This window comes from Sorex fumeus, unplaced genomic scaffold, assembly GCF_029834395.1.
Source record: "Sorex fumeus unplaced genomic scaffold, SorFum_2.1 ptg000131l, whole genome shotgun sequence".
Lineage (NCBI taxonomy): Eukaryota > Metazoa > Chordata > Mammalia > Eulipotyphla > Soricidae > Sorex > Sorex fumeus.
Window position 1 is genome coordinate 17,379,864 of NW_026606188.1, and position 24,253 is coordinate 17,404,116.

Sequence of the window (24,253 nt, forward strand, 5' to 3'; positions counted from 1 at the left end):
TACCGAGAGTATTCGATATGCCAGACACAGTAACAACAAAGTCTCCAATGGAGACATTACTGGGCCCGCTCGAGCAAATACAAACAATGCCATAAACTACCTAATGCAGGGTCCAGGGTCTTGCACACTGCCCATCTGGGTTTGATCCCCTGCACCCCATATGATACCCTGAGCTTTCCTGGAGGGGCTCCTGAGAAAAGAGGCAGGAGTCATCCCTGAGCACCCCAGGGTGTGGCCCCCAAACAAAACAAAACAAAAAACCCTGTTTCATGTATTAAAAAGACAATTGACAATTTTTAAAAGGCAGTTACTTTAGAATTTATGGGAACCAATGTGCTGACCAGGAAAACTGATCACATAAAGTAGGGAAAATAGTTGTCACAAGGAAATACTGTGTCACAGGTGATGTAAATGAAATAATGTGTTATTTATTTTTAAAAATAGCTCATATTTAAACAGCAACCAAGTAGAGAAATAACTGATCCTTTAAATCTGTATTTATATAAGCAAATCATGCATCAGAATACCTTTCCTTTAGGCAATTCAAACAATTTTCATATGATTAAAAAGGCAGAATGCGACCTTTACAATAATGGCACAGAAATGTCCCATGACAGCAGAAGCAAAATAGATCACCTTAATCACTCAGTTCATGACATTATTTCAATATATCTTTCATCAGATACCCATTCATCTCATTCGATGCCAGTTTAAAACTTAACTCTCAAAAGAGGAATTATAAAATGCAATTCAACACACATTCACATGTTTCAACCAAAACTTGACACGTTTTACTAAAGTTTCTTACACATATCATACATGCATCAGCTCATAGTTTTGTCAATACTGTACCTGGTTATTTCTTCTTTAAGCTTACACGGATCTTCAGCATAAAATTTAATACCAAAGTACAAAGTATATGGAGGTCCAGCTAAAATAAAAATCAAATTTCATATTACAAATCAGTCAAAATAGGAGTGTACATGATTAATAGACATTATTCTCATCAAACATTTAAAAATAATCTAACATATAAGAAATTAACATCCAAATATGAGGAATTCATACAACAATAGAGATTCAAATAACTGAAAAGTGGTAAGAGAATCTAAATGGAAATTTTTCTAAAGAAGACCACAAAATGTCCAACAGACATAAGAAAAAGTACACAATGTCACTATCAGGGAAATGCAAATCAAAATCACAATGAGATACCATAGTACTGTTATATAAATGTCTATAAACAAAAGGTAAACGAGAACAAATCAAGGATGTAGAGGAAAGGGTAGGATGTAACTTGGCACCTCCATTGTAGGAAATAATATGGATTTTCATTAAAAAATTAATAATAGAACTACTGTATGATTCAGCAATCCTATGATTCAGCAATCCTATTATTAGATATTTATCCAAAAGATATGGAGTCAGAATCTCAAAGAGATATCTGCATGTCCATGTTCACTGCAGCATTATCTATAAAACCAAGATGAGAAACATCTTACATGTCGATTGATAGATGAGTGAATAAAGAAAATATGATGTACATATACAAAAGAAATTATTCAGGATCTTTACAGCACCCAGCCGCAGAGAAGAAAGGCTGCGCGGGGGGCTCCATAGCTCCCGGAGAATGCACCAGGTCCCAAAAAGAGCCGAGATCATCGGGAAGTTCCAGATGGGGTAGGTGCCGCATCCCGCCTCCTCCAGATGGAACCCCGGTGACCAGAAGCCTCTACAAGCATAGCTTGGGTATGCGGGAACCAGGACTTTTCCTCCAAACTGCCGGGACCTTCCCGGATCCCAGGTAACCTCTGATTCTGGAAGTCATGCTCACAACCCGCCCCCCAGTGCCATCTTTACAGCACACAGCCACAGAGAAGAAAGGCCGCGGGGGGGGGGGGGGGGTCCACAGCTCCCGGAGAATGCACCAGATCCCAAAAAGAGCCGAGATCACCGGGAAGTCCCAGATGGGGTAGGTGCCGCATCCCGCCTCCTCCAGATGGAACCCCCGTGACCAGAAGCCTCTACAAGCATAGCTCGAGTGTGCGGGAACCAGGACTTTTACTCCAAACCGCGCGGCCACTTACGCGGCCACGCGACATATCCGTATATACAAAGTGATCAATGGAAAGTAAATCATCCAACGTTTGTCCCTGAAAATCAGGCTTAACTCTTATAAAAACCACAACACCCAATAGGAGAGAGAGAACAAAAGTGAATGCCCTGCCACAGAGACAGGGTGGGTGGGTGGGGTGGGGAGGGGAGGGATACTGGGATCCGTGGTGGTGGGAAATGGTCACTGGTGGAGGGATGGGTATTCAAAATAAGTAAGCTAATTTTAAAAAATTTTAAAAATATTATTCAGGCATAAAAGAGAAAAAGGTACTACTATTCACAACATCTAGAAGGTATTATATGTTGGCTGAAATGTTCCAGGTATAAGAAAGATAATACTACCCTTATGACTGAATTCCTTTACATGTAAAATCAAAGTCAGTCACATTCATCGAGCATAGTGGCAGCTGTCAGAGGTTAATGTAAGAGGAAATAGAGCTGCTCAGAGGGTACAAAGTTTCACGTCAGCAAGTGAGTGACCTCTGGGACCTAAACTACAGTGTTGTGAGAACAGTTAACAAAATGAGTGTATACATCAAATTTTCCAAGAACCTCAATCTTCAATCTTCTGAGCACACACACAAAGATCACTATGTTGAGGTGACAAACAGATTGATAGGGCAGTCTTTTCCTACTGTATACACATATCAAGACATCAAAATGAATACCTTGAACATAGAATTCCACCTGTCAAAGCTAGTTCAGAAAAGTTTTAAAATTACACTCATTAATAATCGGTCAGGCTAGAGCAATAGCACAGCAGGTAGGACGTTTGCCTTGCATGTGGCTAACTGGCCAACTGGAGTTCGATTTCTCTGCCTTCGATTCCTCCACCCCTCTTGGAGAGCCTGGCAAGCTACCGAGAGTATCTCGCCCGCATGGCAAAGGCAGGCAAGCCACTGTGATGTATTCGATATGTCAAACACAGTAGCAAGTCTCACAATGTTACTGGGCCCACTCGAGCAAATCGATGAACAATGGGAGGACAGTGACAGTGACAATAATCGGTATGGGCTTGTCCAAATATACAAGAACACTCCAGACTTACCATTAGTGAGATTATGCACATTTATTTATGTACAATGCCTCCATTTCTTATATATTTTTAAGCATACATAGTTTTTATATAATGAAAAGAGACTATTTACAAAGTAGGTTTAAAGGCCATTCCCCATCATTGCTGAAAAAGTGTGCATGAGGGTGGTGTGGAGAAACTTTATTTACTAAAAGCTGGAAACAAATACTGAGCATCAGGTAAACCACTGAAGTCAAACACAACAGACATATCTGGTACCATGTATCTATGTAATCGGGCAGTGATGGGGGGGTGTGGTCTAATCAATACGTGATGAACATAGATCACCGACCTAGATTCCCAAAGGAGAAATCCCCCTATAAGAAAACATAAATTTATAACTGGAAACCCTGGGGAAGGAAGAGAGACTAGGAGCTGTTTTATTTTTTTAGTTTTATTCAGGTATTACTGGCAAGAAAAGGATAAGATTCATTAGTAAATTGTCATTTTAAGTTTAGGGTATTATGAGATGATTTTTATACAGAGACATTGTGAGTTCTTGTCAAGTTAATTAGCATATTTGTTGCCTTGTAGTTATTTATTTTTGTAAGAATATTTAAATTCAACTTTCACAGCACAAAATCAGGACTTTCTTATTACATATCTCTCTTACTATTCAAAAAAAATCATCAGTGAAACTAAGTGGTGAGATTAGGGGCAATATTTCTTTCCTTCTGAATCTAAGAATGTGTTCTCAAGTATATAAGAAATTTTTTCTCATCTCAGGAATTTACATACACAACAGAACTAGATCTACAAAGGCCATGAAGAATAAGCTCAGAAACAAAGCATGGCACTATACCTTAGTAGGAAATCATACTCTGAAACATTCCTGCTGCACGGGGGACGTGGTGTCAGCGTGCCGGCAGCTCCCAGCATGCGCTGGCAGAAAGGCTATTCCATAGGGGTAAGTTCAACCTGCAGCGCCTGAAACCGCACAGTGACCCACACAGTAATGAAGTCCTTGGCTAGCTCTTATCTACAGCGATTCTGTTTCCTTGCACACCAATTAGCCATTGTTGTTTTTTATTTTTTTAAATATCCACCACAAAAGCTCTCTTCAAACATATAAAAAAAAGCAAGCACCTGAATAAAAACATTTCCACCCTAGCTTAGAACTTCATTTCTGAACCGCTATGAATGACACGAAACAACATGAATACTTTTATATTCATTTTTGTCTATGTTCAATGTTAACCAGGTGTTTTAAAAATATCAATTTATAAGTTAGAGAAAGAAAAACAGAAGGAGAAATGAAGCCATGGTGCATTTCTGACGTGCAAACTAGATCGCTGCTTATGATGACATTGACCTGCTGGTGCCACATCTGCCAAGTGTGGAGCTGCTTGCTGGCATGGGGGACCCCGAGACCAGGCCTGCACCTCGCCCCTCCTCACGGCTTCCTCATGCTCCAGTGGCCATGAAAGAAACCATTTCTTTCTCCTTAGAACAGCTCCAGAGCCCCATTCTTTGGGCAGTGGCTGTCTGCGTTTTACTCAAACACCTCTACCCTGAACCAGGCCGCCAGGCCAACACCAACCATTCAATGTTCAGGGGAGCCAGAGAGTGCCCCTCAGCGGGCCTAGAGCAGGCAGGGGAAAGCAGTGCCCGCAGGCAGGGGGCTGGCTTCAGGGAAGGGATGCACAAGGGAGGATGCTGTGTCCATGCCAGGGCTGCCCTTGCTGCTTGGGACGGACCCCCTCCCCATCAAGCCCAGACACCCCCAAAGGCATTAGTGAGAAGGACAGAAGCTGGGAAAAATACACAACCGGAATGATTTGGTTTGTGCTCATTAAAAGACTCTGACACAAATCAGCCATTTCCTATTTAGGTTAGACTGACCTGTGTTTGATGGCAAACTACAACACCCCAAAGGAGAGAGAACAAAAGGGAATGCCTCGCCGCAGAAGTGGGGTGGGGTGGTGGAGGATGGGGTGGGGGTGGTGGGAGGGATATTGGGAACATTGGTGGAGGAGAATGGGCACTGGTGGAGGGATGGGTAAACGATTATTGTATGACTGAAACGCAAACATGAAAGTTCGTAAGTTTGTAACTGTACCTCACTAATAAAAAAATTTTTAAAAATAATAAAAAATAAATAAATCACCCTTGACCCCAGAGTATAGAGAGGAGAAGAAAACAAATAGAGTGAAGGGGAAGAAAGGAAAAGAAAGATCAGAAGCAACAGATTAGGGGGTCAAGGGGATTTGGGTATATTGGTAGTGTTTATAAATGATATAGAGAAATATCCAAACTAGAGAGTTGACAACACTGAAATCATGAGACTCGACATTAATACACACATTTAAAAGGTGCCGGGCTGGGGGTAGGGGGTGGGAGTAAGAGAGGGAACCTAGAAACACTGGTGGAGGGAAGTTTACACTGGACTGGTCATGGAACATTGTATGTCAACTACGTCAACAACCCAACTATGAATAACTTTGTGATTCATGGTGCTTTAATAAAATAAAATTTTAAAAAAATGGCCTATGTTCTAAATAAAAGGCATTATTACTATCTGATTGCATTTTGTAATCTCTGTAACTGTTTCATAAACATTTGATTCTCAGCTAAACACCTGGTAACTTATGCAAGGCAGTGAAGCACCATGGTTATATACTGCTTTGTATAAAAATCATGGAGATGAAATCCAAATTTGCCAAAATCTAGAGAGGTCAATGTTTCTTCTGGCAACTGTTCTATACAGTCTCAATAGAAAACAAAATTAAAATATTTAGACAAAGTAAATATTTTCATATTTATCACTGTCTTGTAGACCTATCAAAGAATACAGAAACACACATTTTGGAGCAAGCAACTGTTGAGTCAAATCTACATTTTGAATTTCTATTCTAAGGCAGACTATAACATTAATTCATAAATTATTCTTACTTTGTTATTATATTCAAATATTATCTCATTATGCACCTGTATTTCCACAGGCTCCATCTTTAATAGAGTCTTATGTAAAGTTAATAATATGCTACTTTTCTCTTTTCTTTTACTTGACAGTTCCTGGGGTTAATTGTGGATCTGCCCTCAGGAATTACTCTTGGTGGTGTTGGGGGGACTTACAGGATGCCGGGATCGAGCCTGGGTTGGCTGCATGAAAGGCAAGCACCCTCCCCACTTGACTACTGCTCCAGCCCCAAGAACGTTTTACTGAAGGGGAAAAAGAAAAAGCTGGAACTCTTCTAATCTGCTTTCTGTGAATAAATCCAGGTGCTTCCTACCGTTGTCTCCAGCAGCTCAGGCTAACATGAATCGTGACATGTTCAGGAGCAGCTGGGGACGCAAATAGTCTGCCATTTTTGCAGTCACTTTTATGGGTTTGCATGTTCTTCCTAACACTTCCCCACATCCAGGCCATCATACCCCATCTCTGAATCTAGTCTCCTAGTCCTGTCCAGCAGACCACCCCCAGCACATCTGCACTGACCTTGAAGCTGCACTGACCTTGAGCAGACAAAGGACTGGGATGCAGGACTTGTATGCAGGAGGCTGAGGTCTAAGCCCAGAAAAGCACAGTACCCTGAGCCCTCATTAATTATCAGATGTTATACATCAAATTTTGACAAGGCAACATTTATTAAGCATGAGAGCACTGTTGAATTATAGATTACAGATACGTAAATCTTTTATAGCATGTAATAATAAGACTGCAAATATGCTTGGAACACTTTGATAATGCAGCTTAAAAATAATGTGTATTTTCTTCAACACCTGGACAGAAATATTCATTTTTTTCTTACAAAGAGCTTGTGAATTTATGTGAATTTATATTAAAATAATCATTACTAAAAGTTTTCTGATTTGACTTTTCTACAGCATTTAATTCAAATAGACAAGATAATTACTATTTACCATTATACCCGAAAAGCAAAGTTTTCTATATCTTGAGAGATGAGGACTTTTAAAACTTAAATCCCTACAATTTATCAGTAAACACCTCATGGAAATGATAGGAATTTCTGTCTAACAGAGGCAATCTCCTGTCTCAGTCAGACTGCTAGCAGGCAGCTTGCTTCTAAGGAAGAGTGTGACACTAGTCACAAACCCAGAGTGCTTCTGCTTCATGGCGTATCATGAATTCGTAACTTAAGATTCTGAATAATAATCAGTATTAGTAATATACTATCTAATATGTCAGTCGCGCGACACATTATTAGACACTTCCTACTCATTTATGCGTCTCGGAGAGCCCGGCAAGCCATTCAGAGTATCCCACCCGCACAGACAGAGCCTGACAAGCTCCCCGTGGTGTATTCGACATGCCAAATACAGTAACGACAATAGGTCTCATTCACCTGACCCTGAAAAAGCCTCCAATTGTTGGTAAAAGACGAGTAAGAAGAGGTTGCTAAAAATCTCTGGGTTGAGAGGAATAGAGACGTTACTGGCGTTCGCTCGAGTAATTTGATGACCATCGGGATGACAGTGATACAGTGATACAGCAATACTAACTCATGAAGGCTTCTCAGGAGCCCTCCTGAACTGGAATTCACTCTACACAGGCCTAGCGTGCTGACGTTGGTTTGTCTGCGAGGTGGGTGTTGAATGTTCTTCCATCCCCGAGTCCAGTCTCTGCATACCTGGGAGGCAGCCCCCAGGGTACACCTGCACTGACCCTGAGGAAGTCCAGACCCAGGGGCTGGATGGACAGTCAAAGAGTGGGAACTAGGAGGCCTGTGTTTAAACCCAGCAATGCAGATGCCCTGGCCTCTTGGAGAGTGAACCCTGAAGACAGAGTTAAGAGGGGCCTGAACACACCATTGGGTGTGGCACCAAAACTCAAAATAAAAACATTAGATTTAGCCAAATTGAGGGAGGCAAACTACAGATTCAAATGGGGCCAGTCAGACTGCTCCCTAGAACTTGGAATTGGCATTAAGAGGCATCCAGTCAGCTTCCGCGAGTAATTGGAGTTGTAAGCATTTAGACATTAAAAACGTGGATTAAGAAAGTTAAGGTTAGAGGTTATAATCTTAATAGGAGTCACCTATAAACTCAGTGCTAATAAAATCAGAAGCAATCTCCTGAAAACTTCATAATAGATATCCTTCTGAAGCCACATAAATATTCTGGATCACTGCAGCACTTCTAAATTACTAATACAGCAAATTGAGAGGGCTGAATAGCAAAACCAGGCCTCACCTCAAGAAATCTAATTTTTGATTTTTTTCAGTGACTCAAGCTCTTTAAAGTTGCAGCTATCCACACTTTTCCATATCAGTAGCCTTGGATTTTTTTCAGTTCAAGTGAAAGTTTAAGTACAATATAGAGAAACCGCAGACAAATGTTAAGAGAAACCATACCAAGAAAAATTGAATTTTCTTGAAATTTTCTTACTAAGATCCTCTTCAGTCTTTACCAACACAAATTTAACTGGCAATGCACAAACATCCATTCCACATCCTAGTGCTCCAGTACTAGGTTAATACCTATCCCTGTGGCACTGATTTTTCTGTACCCACCTAATCACGAACATGGTAGCATTTTTAAAGTATCCTTAACAAAGTTAAAGTTTAATACCTACTGTTGATCAGTTCTTTGTGTTCAGCAAGGGATTTTGCAGGATCCAGCCAGTACTGTGTGGGGAAGAAAAGGATAATTAGAGAAATTAGATGTTATTCGTGTATTTGCAAAGTATAACCTTAACATATATCTAAGTAGTAAATATAGCATTTAATTTAAAGACACTGAAACACTGTTAAGACATTTTCATCATTAGACTTACTAAAAGAAAAGAAAAATGCCACTGTTCAGAGAGAGGAGGAGGAAAGAAGCAATAGCTGCTAGGTTTGGGGTTGAATTTTAATACTGATTCTGAGGACAATAATCCCAAGATTTATTTATTGATTTATTGATCAATCAATCAACAAACAAGATTCTGATCAATCTTGCAAAGATAACAATGACCAAAGAGAATGTTCCTCAAATTTCTTTCCAAAATTCCTCTCACAACCCCCCAACAGCCATGCAGCCCTTTATAAAGTTCTTGCTTTCTTCATCTCTGGTTCCTTTACAGGTATGGCTGCAAATAAATCCTCATTAGTTACACAGGAGAGGTGGCTCAGCCCAGAGACCAAGAATTAGAGCTCCAGAATAGATCCAACCAAATTCCATCTGGCTCCCTCCTTCCCCTCATCTCCATGCAATTGGTACCAAGGAAGCTCAGCACCACTGAACTTTCCTTAGGGGGTTATCTCACTGCATATATATAACTGTCCTCCCGTTGTTCATCGATTTGCTTGAGCAGGCCAAGTAACATCTCCATTTTGAGACTTGTTGTTACTGTGTTTGGCATATTGAATCCGTCACAGGTAGCTTGCCAGGCTTTGCCGTGCGGGCGAGATACTCTCGGTAGCTGGCCAGGCTCTCCGGGGTTACAGAGAAAATGTTAAAAGTCATTACATGCTAAGTCTTCAAAGGACCTCTGGCTCTAGGTAGGTCACACAGGTGAGGATGATTATGATTAAGATGTGAAGGTCATTCTTAATAACTGCTTTTAGCCAACACATGGTTCCTATTTATTCATATAAATTTTTTAAAATTTATTTTTTATTTTTTATTGAATCAACATGAAACAGTTACAAGCTTTCATGTTTGAGTTACAATCACACAATGATCAAACACCCATTCCTCCACCAGTGCACATTCCCCACCACCAATGTCCCCAGTGTAACCCCCCCCTTTCCCATCCTCCCCCTGCTTCCATGGCAGGCAATTTCCCCGATACTTTCTATTTTTGGGCATTATGGTTTGCAATACAGATACTGAGAGGCCATCATGTTGGACATTTATCTACCTTCAGCACACATCTTCCATCCCAACCGATCCCTCCAATCATCCTTTTCTTAGTGATCCCTTCTCTATTCCAGCTGCCTTCTCCCCCTGCTCATGAGGCAGGCTTCCAACTATGGAGCAATCTTCCTGGCCCCTGTGTCGTGTCTTATTCACATAAATTTTAAATGAACAGAATTTTAGAGGGAGATAGAGAATTTTTGAACTGAGATCAGCATTTCTTACCAATGAGCTAAACGGCTTCCAGGATATTCCAAGAGGGTGATAGGGGAAATCTCAGAAATGGAGGGGGTGAAGCTGGCACAGACCAGACTAGAGGGCCTACTGTAGAATGGGGGTACACAGGAGGAAACAGGGCTGGAGGGGGATGCAGCTGCTCCAGAGAAACGATTCCTCCTTCCCTTTACAGGGACCATATGGAATGCTGGGAGTCAAATCTGGTTGGCTGCGTGCAGGGCCAGCACCTTGCACACTGGACATCACAAACTTAGAGGAGTAGAATATCACTCAGTATCTCAAAGCTCTGAAAATTAGTCCGTTTCTTTGCTCCAGATTTCATAAGACTAAACTCAAGACACCAGCTTCTGGGGTCCTGGATATTTTTTAGCAAGGACAACTTACCCTGGGAGCACTTTCAGGACGGAGCCTGCAATTAGCCCATCCTGGAGCTCCAGTTTCCCTGAGAGCAAGACAGTAACAGATTAGGCTTTATTTCAGATTTTTCACTACATTAACACAAGAAGACTCCGGACAGATGTGGCCAAGAAGGAGCAAAGAAGCCCATGGTCTCACTTCTCTATGATCTCATCCTGATACCAGAAACACGTAGAAACTGAATGTGTCAATCTCACCTGACTTCATCATGCCATGAAAACAAGTTTTAGAAAAAGATTCCTCAAACCAGTGACTTTTTTCCTTACAGAATTTTTTTTAAATGTAGGAGTTTTGCTATTTATTCAGCCATTGATTAGACTGATTGAATTGAGCATGAACTCCACCTTACCTTTGTTTTCTTTTTCATAAATTAATTTATTGAATCACCATGAGAGCAGTTTCAAAGCTTTCGGGTTTAAGTCTCAGTCATACAATGATGAAACACCTGTCACTTCACCAGTGCCCATTTTCCATCACCAAAACCCCCAGTATATCCCCCATCCCATGCCCTCCCTGTACCTGTGGGACAGATAACTTCCACATTACTCTCTCTCTACTTTGATTACATTCAATATTTTGACAGCAGACCTACCATTATTATTTGAGATTTTACCCCAACATTCAGATCTGCCAAAAAGGCAACCATATACAATTTGTTTTCTATTGCTGATTATGAACAACATATGATGTCGCAAGGCCGCAGTAGTGGCTGCGCAATTTTGGAATTCTGAAATTTTAACAATTAAATCTGGAGGGATTTCTGCCAAAACTTGCGGGGATCCAAGATTTGTTCCTGAGTCTCTGGGATCATGGCCATTAAGCAGCTTGATCAGGAGCCAGATCAGGACCTTGATCAGGTTGTTCATGGGCGGCAACTTGGGACCTCATTGGGGTGGGAAGGAAAGGGCTGGCTCTATCCCCATCCTGTGAGGCTCTGCGTGTCTCAGCACTGTGGGCCCAAACCTGACTGTCAATGGCCTCTGGAGGATGGTGGCCACCAATCCGCCAAGAGGGAACAGACAGAGGGACAGCACCCTTTCCCCCCTCAGGTGGCCCGACACTGGTAACCTACTGCGGGTCTGGATGCATTTCTGCCAAAAGCCGCTGGGTTCCGAGATTTGTTTCTGAGTCTCTGGGATCATGGCTGTTAGGCAGCTTGATCAGGAACCAGAGAAGCCTTGCCTCCAATTATATAGCTGAGCCGGAGGTGGTTTGTGGGTGTGTCTCCCACATACCTAACTTTTGGCTGTTTACTTTCTTGGTAAACTTGGCCCCAAGTTGTTGGGATCTGGCCAAAGGCACAGCAGCAATTTTAGGGTATCTAGAAGTCTGAAGGCACCATCAGGCTGCTGATGCACTCACCTTAGAGGTACTGACTGACCTGCTGGCGGCACCATACCCCAGACTTACAGAAGGTTTTTAATTCATTTTGTAGAAAAAGCAAGGTAAAGAAAATATAAAGGGATTTTTTTGGGGGGGAAGGACAGCAAAAGTGAGTTCAAGACCTCACACATGCAAGCAAGTGCTCTCACTGACCCATACCCCAGTGCTCTCACTAACCCATATCTCCAGACCCAGGAAGAAAATTTTTAACTAAATTCAATAGAAAAGATAGGCAAACTTATTACAAAATTTCACATCATTGCTAATCTGCATAATTTTATAATAAATCTCTTTTCTTGGAAGCAGTCCATTATTTTAGATAAAAAGTCTAATAAAGGTTCTGAGATGAGTTAGGAATTACAATTTCAGAGCAAGAAGAGAGAGTCAAGACGCAAAGCACCACAATCAGCATATTAGATGTGTTGGCAGTCATCCAGCCAAGCACAAATCTCATCTGACCCAAATGGAAGCCAGGGGTTAAGAAATCCAACCATACGTGTCCCAGAACACAAGTAACCAGGAGAGACTAGATTATCTAAACTAGTATTTTAAAGTAAAAAAGCTACTTATTTAGCTTTTCAGAGTGAAGAGATGACCTGGGAACCAAGTTGATCGTCACGGATCATCGTCAATAAACAATCACACTTGGCATGTGTCTGATGGTGAAGCACTCCAGTCTCTTGCTGAACAACTAGACAAATAAAAACAAGAATCTGCCAAAAAACACAGAAAGAACCTCAGCTTTCAATCTTACATCCAGAATATTCTAGGATGTCACCCATTCATGAAACCTTTATGGAATAATCACTATAGAGGCCTGGTTCTGGCCTGAGGCATCTTTATACTGAAGGCGAAAATGAAGGGGGATAGCCCTGACCCTGAGGCCTGAGGCGCTCCCAGCACAGCTGGAGATACAGATACTAAACTGCCCCACCCTGTACTCAGGGAGCTAGTGTACATGCGTATGAAAAAGCAAAATCACATACAAAGTAAGCTACAGGGTAAGTGTTGGAAGCTTCACTAAAGAGAAAACCTCTGAACCCTCAGGAAACCTCCAAGAATACAGAAATGGACAACTGAGCCATTGATTTATTTTTACTGTTTTACTGTAAGGATGCTGTTTATCAGTTCAACCCCTCTTAAAGCAAATGGGCCCATCTCTAAGGTACAAAACAGAATGGAATACTCATCCTTGGGCATGCACTGAAATCATTGTCTGCCTGCTGCCAGGAGAAGTGGCCCATTCAACCTTCACTGCTTTGCCCAAGCGTGAAGGGGAAAGCCAAGGACTGACCCATTCCCGTGCTGCTGGCCAGGCCACTTCTCTGAGCCACTCTGCATTAAGTTGCTTGGCATAGCCCAGTGGCCACAAGGAGACCTGAGCCTCTCCTCAGGCCACTCTTCCCTTCTGCAAAGCTACAGCTCTGTTTGTGTATCCTCAGAGCCTGCTTAGACACCATCACAGCAAAGGAACTGAGGTTGGCTCCAGGCTCCCACAGCAGCTTCTGACGAGGGCAGACCTGGCGACTGAAACCTCGAGCTCATCTCAGGGAGACAGAACCACAGCCCTTCCCTGCTCTAGCCCTGGCCACGGTGCGGGATCTGGCCTTAGAGGTCCATTCTTTACTCGCATCAATCTCAGTGACAAAATTGATGTAACCCAGGGATAAATGGTAGATGATCTGAATTCCTCCTGACTCCCTAGGAGTCTTCAGCTAAATGCCCTGGGCAACTTTCATCTACTCTGACTGGCAGCCTCTCAATTTCATCAGTTTCCTAGGTAGCAGTCTCTCTAACATTGTCCAGAAAGTTCACTATCTTCAACTTCACAAAAGATACATATGAAAACTCAGGGCCCAGCCTTTAATTAGAAAAACTTCTTAATTTTTTTAACTGGGGCTGGAGTGACAGCACAGCGGTAGGGCATTTGCCTTGCAAGCTGCCAGTTCAATTCCTCTGCCCCTCTCGTAGAGCCTGGCAAGCTATCGAGAGTATTTCACCCGCATGGAAAAGCCTGGCAAGCTACCTGTGACATATTCAATATGCCAAACACAATAACAATAAGTCTCACAATGGAGATGTTACTGGGCCCGCTTGAGCAAAAATCGATGAATTTTTTTTAACTGAGCAAGGAAGAACTGCATGAAATAATGAAAGCTATGCCTCATTGTATTTCATACTTGGCAAGATGCTGATTCTCCTTTGGAAAATGCAAGAATATTACAACAATATTGTGAGTTCAAAAAGTATGGGCACTCCATGCTTGCATTTGGTGTCGAGAAATGCCTTCCTAGATGGGTCAACTGCATGGACAAATGAGGGAACAGAGGAACAGGGCCCCAGGCTGGTTGGTATTTGATAACCCTTTACTTCTCTCTTAGAATGTAGTTACATAGAAATTGTGAAGGGTGGGGGTACATCTGGGGGGATGAACATTATTATCATAAGAATAAACAGATGTAAAGCCCCTCCTGCAGGAGTTCTTGTAGGAGATGAACTCAGGTACAAAATCTCACCTGGGGGATTCAGCACTCTAGATTTCTAGATCTACTCAAGGGCAATTATATCTAAGAGTGTATTGCTTTCTCCTTTTCTTAGCTAGTAATCCATTTATTTCTAGTTATTTTGTATGAATACAGTAAGAGACATAATAAGCTTAAAAGTTGGCTCCTCCCAGAGACATCTCATTATATATTCCAGACCACAGTCCTCAGGCCAGGTTAGTTTTTCCTAATCCCAGAAAGGTCCATCAGTTACTTCTTTTTGGGTCATGACAGAGTTTGTCCCATTACCATGCTTTTAACTTATTATACCCGGGTTTGATTCCTCCTCCCCTCTCGGGGAGCCCGACAAGGTACTGAGAGTATCTCACCCACACAGCAAAGCCTGGAAAGCTACCCGTGACATATTCAATATGCCAAAAACAGTAACAACAAGCCTCACAATTTGTTGAGACGTTACTGGTGCCCGCTCGAGCAAATCGATGAACAACGGGAGGACAGTGCTACAGTGCTTATGGTGCTTAGTTTGTCCCCTTTTGATACCAGGGTAGCATACAGCTTGCCCTGGGTCCATCCAGTTCCTTTGTTGGAACCCTCCTTTTGGGGGTTTTAGGAAGCAAAGGCAACTGAGGTTTAAGTCAGGTAAATATGATGGATGCCCAGGAGTAAATACTATTTGGAGTCAATTAACTCCCATGTTACAAAAGCATAGCATGAACTGTCTTCCTATGTCTATATAAAACGGACATTGCTAAATCATGCAAAGGACATAAAGGAAGAGAAAAGCAATATAGGATTATTAGTGCTTGATGGAATTGGGTGTCCTGTGGGAACATTGCTGGTGGGAGTAACTCAATAAACCTAAGCTCCCTGCGGGAGGACAGGAAAAACCAATGTTATCCAACACAATATAAAGTAATGCTTTCTGTAAATTTTTTTCAGAAGAGCTTTAAAATAGCATAGTTTTTTGGCAATATAGACAAATTACCTCAAATCTAAGAGACCATAAGAAGAACTGACACGTAAATGTGAAAGGGCCACAAAGATCCAAAGAATCATGCTAGTTACTCCTGAGGAGCTCTAAGATTGGCGTAATTGGCATGAAGGTATGTCGACACTGAGCCAGCAGCCACATGTAGTGCCCCAAGACCCCTATAGACACCTTCAGGGACTCTAAGCAATATGAACAGGACCTAATTTTAATTTGAATCTTAGCTGGAATCAGAGAAGCCTTAGGGTCTCAGATAAAAATATCACAACTGAATTAACTGATAGAATGACAAAGACAAGAGCCTGGATCACTGAGAGATATATGGAGCAAAAGGGAGGGAAGATAAGACCATAAAGGCTTCTGGTTAAGAAAAGTACATTCCAATGAATCACTTATAGACCATCTAGCTGCTCAGGAAGTCACTAGCCCCAGGCATGAGTCCTTAGTTCTCAGAAACCATCAACTAAGAGTTACAGAAACAGGGGCTGGACACTTGCAGGTTCCATCCCCAATACCACAAATGGTTCGTCCAGCACCACCAGGAATGATCACTGAACATAGAGAAGAGTCCTGAGTACTGTCAGGCTTGGCCTGACCCTCCTCCATGCCCCCAAAATAATAATAGTAATAACTAATATTTGTTTGAGCATTGCCCAGTGCTAGACACTAAGACGACTTGTATTTATCCCCATGCAAGTCTCTGGAAAGCTTTCAGAGATGGCCCTTTGTAGAATAATGTTGGTTTGCTCTTCTTTCCTGGCTGCTGGGAGCTTGTGTTTGCTGATTGCACCCCCCCCCAATCTGTCAATTACCTTTGTCTCCTGAACAGACTCTGACTTGTAAATATTGTCTTTCTCTTCTCCTTAATGTCCTTTGCATGGTTAGCTATTTCAGAGCAATTGCTTTTTGTATGGATACAGGAAGATAGTTAAAAAGACAAGACTGTGGCTTGGGAGTTGTTTGACTCCAGATAATATCACCTCCTGAATATCTGCTCTCTCAACTTAAGCCTCAGTTGCCCTTACTTCCTAGAGTCCCAAAAGCAGGGTCTCTATAAGGAACTGGATGGACCCAGGGCAAACATTTAGCTACCCTGGCATCGAAATGGGCCAGAACAAAGTGCCATAATTATTAACTATAAGTTAAGAGCATGGTCATGAACAAATTCTGTCATAATCCAAAAAGTAATAACTAGATTCAGACCCTGCTGGGATTAGGAATGATTGATCTGGTCTGAGCACTGTAGTCTGAGTCTGTGGTGAGGTGTCCCCAGGAGAGTCACCCTACAAGCCTAAAAATGTCTATTACTTTGTCCATACAGAATGGCAAATATTAGGAAGGAGAATTAAAGATGTTAATTAAGTTGCAGGTCTAAGGAGAGGAGAAACACACCTTAAGGGCTGTTTTGCCCTCATGGGCTGCATATGGTCAGGAAGACTGGAAAAAACATTTTGACTGTGCTTCCCATGGGGAGGCATGGTTGGGGGGTGTGGTGAGAGAAGAAAAAAGAGCAGCTGTGAGGAGAAGGTGGAAGGTTGCTGCGGGGGTAGAGAGAGGAAGGAGAGACAGACAGTTCCAGAGAGACAGAGATAGGAGAGGACAGGAGACTGCGAGAGATGCTGAGTTAGAAAGAAGGCTGAGAGCTGAGAGTGAGAGTGGCTGGAGAGATTGGAGAGGAGTCACGGAGAGCACTGTAGAGCGAGTTAGAGAAGGGATGGTTAGAGCTGGGGAGAAACAGGAGATTGAATAAAGAGCGACTAATCAGCAACCAGCTTGGCCCTCATTCTTCCTTTGTCTGCCCAAGGCGATAGCCATCTCAGGTAAGGAATCGGCTGAAAAGCACCAAACACAGGCAGGGAGAGAGAGCCAACCTCGAACACATGTTCACGTGTAATCCCTCAAGAGAAGGAGTTTACACATCTCCGTGCAGATGAGGGGCTTACACAGCCCCTTAAGTCAGCGGACATTACATCATGGCCTAACTTGAGTTCCTGTTAGAAACCCAAAGCAAACCTCGGTACCTCTGAATCCTACCCCACTTTGTTTTTTTCTCATGACTAGGTAATCCCTGACACATTCTCCTCCTGCTCTCACTGGCAGTTGATCCCGCCCACTTCTCTAGGAAAGCACAGGTAAGCAGACAGCACTCTCAGATATGCCTTCGCACATTTCACTACTTTAGGACTGGTCTTCTCTCAACTTTTATGGAAAAGCACACATCTTAGCTCATCTGTTCATAGAAATGTTTCTGGCAATTTTTTGCTCTTTCTGACACCACCGAAGTTTCCCTTTTTACAGAATCATTCCTGATAGAGAATGTGCTTTATTTTCCCATATTAAAAACAAACAAACAAACAACAACAACAAAAATCTGGCGCTGGAGAAATGGTTTAAAGGGCCGGGCCTTATGCTTTGCATGTGGAGCCCCAGGTTGACTCCAACACTGCACTATCCCCCAGCACTTCAGAGAAATCCCTAAGCACCCCTATATGGGGCCCAAAACATAAATGTACAGTAATAAAAATGCCATCTGTCCATCACTTCTGCACCTGGGCATATTACACTCTATCTCATCTCATCCTCTCCTGAACTTAGGGGGTTAAAGTTTTTTTATTCGAGGCATTATGATTTCCAGTACTAATACCAGTGCTTTAGGCCTACAGTGTTCCAGCACCTGCCCATTCCCACTGGGCTGAAAGCCTGTCACCGCTGTCTCTGGCTTTCTTCTTATCCCTCCTGCCCCCAGCCTCACGTTACCACCTTAGCAAGCTCCATCTACAGGCAGAATATTAGAGTTTGTTTTCATTGTAATTGTCAATTCCTTTTTTGTTTCTCTATATACCACATATGAGCAAGATCATCTGGTATTTGTTCATCTTCCCCTGACTCACTCCACTCAGCATGATGCCTTCCGCTCTGTCCAAGTTTCAGCACACTCATGATTTCACCTTTTCTCATACATGAGGAGCAGTCCACTAAACATATACGCAACATGTTAAACATCCACCTATCATTAAACATTTGGGTTGTTTGTATTTCCTACTCTGTAAATATTGCTGTAATGAACACAGATGTGCCTATATACCTTTCTAAATTAATGTTTTTTGCATTTTTGAGAGAGATGCCAAGATGAATGATGATTCATACAAAATTTCCATTTTTAATTTTTTGAGAATTGAATTATTCATACAGTATCCATAGAGGCTAAGTTGAGGTCAGTTCCACCAATAGTGACTGAGGGTTTCTTCTTCACCACATCCTCAGCAGCACTGGCAATTTCTGGATCTCTGAAGTAGGCAATCTCACGATGTGAGATGATGTCTCCTTGTCATTTTGATTCATGCTTTCCTGATAATCTGTGGTAATGAGCACTTTTCATATATCTGATGGCCATCTGCACGTCTTGGAGGGAAGCACCGTTGAACCCTGTTTAGAACACATTCAAGTGCTGACTGCAATGCACTGTTAAATCTAGTCATGGGTGAAACCTACACCACCTTTTTGAATAGCCCTTTTCCTGTGATTTTAAGGATGCCACTCTCTGAGGCCTCTACTCCAACCCTGTGGGTCACAGTCCTCTTTGCTGGGTGTTCATAATTTCTTTTACTAGGAAAGGTTAGATTTTACACTCTGCATCAAGTACTAGGGTTTCAACTGTCATCTTCACAGTACTGACAACTCCCAAATGTGTAGACAAATGAAATATGCCATGAGTCCAACCACCCCTGTGACGCCTCTAGTATCCTGAAAGGAACTGATGCTCCTGCTCCCCCAGAGAAGGCCCTTCAGGCCCCTGCCCCACCGACACTCGCCCTCTTTGAGAGGGTTCATTACTTTCCCTCGGCTCCAGTCACAATTTCTTTACTTCTGTGTAAAGAAGTACACTCTCCAGTTACCATGTTCAAAATGGAAATACAAATCTACTATCTTTCACCCTGGTTTCTTAAACAGCATCTCCTGCAGAACCCTGCATACAGTACCCTGTTTGTACCCCTGCAGTGAAAGAATCCTTTTGTCAGAAAGACCAGTTTATCCCTCTGCTTACCTTCCCCCAGTCACTTTATCTCTTACTCAGAGACAAATCCATCATCCTAGAGTTTGGGAATGAGGCAGCAGGAAGAGCCTCAAGGAAGATCCTCAGGAGCCTCAGGCCCAGAGGGATGAGAGAGTGAAAGCCTAAGAAAAACCCCTAGGAGCAGGAAAAAAGACTTCATAGAGGAGAGATGGAGAGTTTACAATACTTCAGTGTCTATGGAATCTAGGAAACAAAGGGTGTCCCCAGAGGGCAGGATGGTCTAGCTAAGATTTCCAGTACTGCTGGGAGTGCCAAACAGCTTCTTTTTTCTGCCTATTTAATGAAATGAAAGAGGAGACAGATAAGCTAAAAAACAAACAAACAAAAAACAAACAAATCAAAGAAACCATCACCCTACTGTTAAATTTAAAGAAGCCTAAGCTTCCTCAGTGTGAAAATCAAACTTTCTCTCCCTAGACTTATCAAAAGGGAAACAGTGTTACAATTAAGAAGTAATTCTGGGCAAAGGATCTGGTCAGAGAGCTGTTTTGTTATTGTTGCTGTTGTTTTTAAGTGAATGTAACTGTAAAACTCTCTATTACTTCCTCAAAAAAGATTTGGAAGGGGTTACACCGGGCAATGCTCAGGGTTACTCCTGGACCTGCTCTCAGGAATCACTCCTGGCAGTGCTCGAGACCATATGGGATGCCAGGGATTGATCCAGTTGGCCACAGGCAAGGCAAGTGACCCTGTACCCTGTACTGCCCATTGTATTATCCTCCAGTCCTCAAAAAAAGAACTTTTATAATAACTCCAGTCCTTTTACTCTAATAAATTTTTTTATTTGAAAATAGTTTTTTTCTTGGTTTTAGGCCATACTTGGGGGTAAGCAAGAGTTCCTGGTTGGCTCTGTTCTTGATGGCCACTGCCAAGATGCCCAGGGGAACATGCAGTTAGGGGGTGGCGGAGGGAGGCACCTGTCCCTCCAGTAAGTAAAGCATGCATTCTACCCACTGAGCCAGCACTCTTGCTCAAGGTCCTGTAAGAATTTCAAAGACACTGTTCTCCAGCATTCCTCCAAGAAATCTAACCCATAGAAGGGCTTTGCCTTTTACTATAAAGTATATAGAGTTGATTATAAATTGATTCATAAGAAATCCATGAGAAGTCTTAAAATTGGAAAGAGGGTTTTGAATCTTCATCGACAAAAAGAAGGCTGAGAACACTACTCTGATAAAAACACAACTTTCTATAAAAATGAACAGAAAGCACCCAGAACAGAATCAAACACACAGAGGGCAAAGTTAGTTCTAGCTCCATGGTAGCGAGACCAAAGTTCTCATCTAAGAAATGATAGGAAATGATCTGGCAAGATTTCGAACTGCTACAAACTAGTGAGTTGTTAGGTGCCTTCCGTTTTCCTATGTGTATCCCATCAAAGCATTGAATGGGGGGATGAGGCTTAACTGTCTTGCCCCCATAATGTATGGGTCTTCAGATTAAAGGTAATTATACTCAAGCTGCTGAACTTGAAGAACACAGATTTTAGTTTCATGAGAAACCTTGAGTTTGGATTCAGTGTCATGACACTGACAGTCTGGTTCAATATAAGTGAGATTTGGGAAGACTTTGGGAGGAAAAAGCACATTTTACATGTATGAAGAAAATAAATTATTTGGATACAGATATAGGTATATTTAAAATATCTCTACAAACGAAAATATGCTTGACATCTAAAAGCATAACTAATTGCTCTTTAAATGTAGACAGACTGGTTTTCTTTTCATTTCAAATAAAAAGACTTTGGCATAAGTAATACTGATTTCTGAATCATGTCAGAAGATGTAATACAGCTTTTGCTCCTCCCTCTATACTTTCCTCTAACTACTTCTCCTAGAACACATCCACTACCCTGCAGAAGGTAAAGCAATAACATGCAGACTCCACATGTCTGTGTTCCACCCCCAGTCCCTACCAGTGCCAACACCTGTCTCCAGACATGCCAAACCCTGGATGATACTAGCCTCTAGCATTTGAGCCTCCACAGCAAATACTAAGTGGTACAGCGATGAACTATCCATTCCAAACAATGCCCAAGCCACAGAATCATAAATAAAACCTATGGTGCCATGAATTATGGTCACCAAACTAAGGCAATTCATTGTATAGCAATGCATAAAAGAAACACGATTTCCCTTCATCAATATCTCTTCAATTCTTAATTACCAGATCATGAAATTTGGTATTGTTACTTTTTGTTTTGTTTTGGGGCCAAACACAGCTGTGATAAGGGCTTACTCCTGGATCTGTGCTCAGGGGTCACCCACCCACTGTACTATAACTGCCTCTTATTTGGCATCCTTCACTGATCATCCTCCTTTGTGTCACGGACAACCTGACGATGTCAGACAACCTGATAATGTGCTGTTATACTGTCTACACATGTACTGTGCAGATAAAGCAAATCAGGGAACAGATCTAGAAATCTCCTTATAAATCAACACTATTAAAATATCAGTTCTCTCTGCTTAGAAGAGGTCAAGGCCCAGAAACCATAAGATACATTGAAGACAAAGTTGGCAAAACCCTCCATGACATTGAGGCTAATGGTATTTTCAAAGATGACACAACACTGGCTGAGCAAGTGAAATCAGAGATAGATAAATGGGACTATCTTAAACTAAGAAGCTTCTGTACCTCCAAAGAAACAGTGACCAAAATACAAAGACAGTCTACAGAATGGGAAAGAATATTCGCCGAATACACATCTGACAAGGGGTTGATATCAAGGATATACAAAATACTGGTTGAACTCCACAAGAAGAAAACATCCAATCCCATCCAAAAATGGGGCAATGAAATGAACAGAAACTTTCTCAAAGAAGAAATCCGAATGGCAAAAAAGCACATGAGAAAATGCTCTACATCATTAATCATCAGGGAGATGCAGATCAAAACCACAATGAGATACCATCTCACACCTCAGAGACTGGCCCACATTCAAAAGAACAAAAGCAACCGCTGCTGGTGCAGATGTGGCGAGAAAGGGACACTCCTTCACTGTTGGTGGGAATGCCGACTGGTTCAGCACTTTTGGAAAACAGTAATGCCGACTGGTTCAGCACTTTTGGAAAACAGTATGGACGTTCCTCAAAAAATTAGAAATTGAGCTCCCATTTGACCCAGCGATACCACTCCTGGGAATATATCCCAGAGAGGCAAAAATGTGTAGCCAAAGTGACATCTGCACTTGTTTGTTCATTGCAGCACTCTTTACAGTAGCCAGAAACTGGAAGATACCTGAGTGCCCAAGAACAGATGACTGGTTAAAGAAACTTTGGTACATCTACACAATGGAGTACTATGTAGCTCTTAGAAAAGATGAAGTCATGAACTTTACATACAAGTGGTACAATATGGAAAGTATCATGCTAAGCGAAATGAGTCAGAAAGAGAGGGATAGACATAGAAAGAATGCATTCATCTGGGGGATATAAAGTAACAAAATATGAGATTAATACCCAAGAATAGCTGAGATCAACACCAGGAGAATTACTCCATAACTTAGAGGCCAGCCGGGTATTCTAGGGGAAAGGACAATTCAGATAGAAAGGGGAACACCAAGTGGAGGGTGTTTGGAGGATCCTCCCAGGAGGGGAGATGCAGGTTGAAAGTAGACTGGACTGAACATGTTCGCCACTCAATGCCTCTTTTGCTGATCACAACACCCAAAAGGAGAGAGAGAACAAAAGGGAATGCCCTGCCACAGTGGCAGGGGGGGGATGGGGGGTGGGGGGATGGGGGGGAGGGATATTATCCTGGTGGTGGAAAATGGGCACTGGTGGAGGGATGGGTATTTGATCGTGGTATGACCGAGATCCAAGCACAAAAATTTGTAAATCTACAACTGTACCTCATGGTGTTTCACTAAAAAAAAAAAAAAATAAAAGACATGGTTTACTATTGTAAAAAAAAAAAAAGAAGTGGTCAAGGCAACTAAAATTTCTCTAAATTCAACTGTCTTTCCATTTAGTACATAAATATATGTATTCTGTGCATGAACTTAAATTCCAATTACAAAGGTTTTATCAAAATTAAAAGATAAGCCATGAGTTGTTTTTTCCCCCCAGATGCTGTACTTGTTAATGAAACCAATAGGACTCTAGGACCCATAACTCCAGCTCTTTGGAGCCCAGTGATCATCCATCAGCTGTGTGAGTTTTTTGACCACTTTAAAATTCCATCTAATAGGATGTTTCTAATCTCTTTGTGGTCAGGTCATCAAATAACCAACATATCTGAATTTAGCACAGTGGGTAGGGCATTTGCCTTGCACGCAGCCAACCCAGATTTGATTTCTCCGTCCCTCTCAGAGAGCCCGGCAAGCTACCAAGAGTATCCCGCCTGCATGGCAGAGCCTCACATGCTCCCGTGGTGTATTCAATATGCCAAAAACAGTAACAGCAAGTCTCACAATGGAGATGTTACTGGTGCCCGCTCGAGAAAATGGATGAACAATAGGAGGACGGTGCTACAGTGCTACAGTGCTAAACTGAAAATAGTCAGGATCTTAGATATGAGGGATTCCATGAGACCTCTTGAACCCAGTGAGAAAACCCTATTTTGTGCTGCCCAAGAGAGTTCAATTCTTCTTCAGTGTCTCATGTACACTTTGGATAAGTGAAATTGTTACTTACACATCTACTATGTAAAAG

At 42.1% G+C, this 24,253-nt stretch overlaps 1 protein-coding gene across 1 annotated transcript in view; it reads right to left on the bottom strand.

Annotated features, from left to right (window-relative positions):
- EPB41L4A (erythrocyte membrane protein band 4.1 like 4A) overlaps positions 1–24,253 on the bottom strand; it is a 283,211-nt gene that overhangs the window by 134,783 nt on the left and 124,175 nt on the right. Inside the window, exons 3-4 of the mRNA XM_056139099.1 lie at positions 8,727–8,778; positions 853–931 (exon numbers count right to left, since the gene is read on the bottom strand). Of these exons, the coding sequence (XP_055995074.1) occupies positions 853–931; positions 8,727–8,778 (131 nt within the window). The remainder of the gene's footprint in view (positions 1–852; positions 932–8,726; positions 8,779–24,253) is intronic.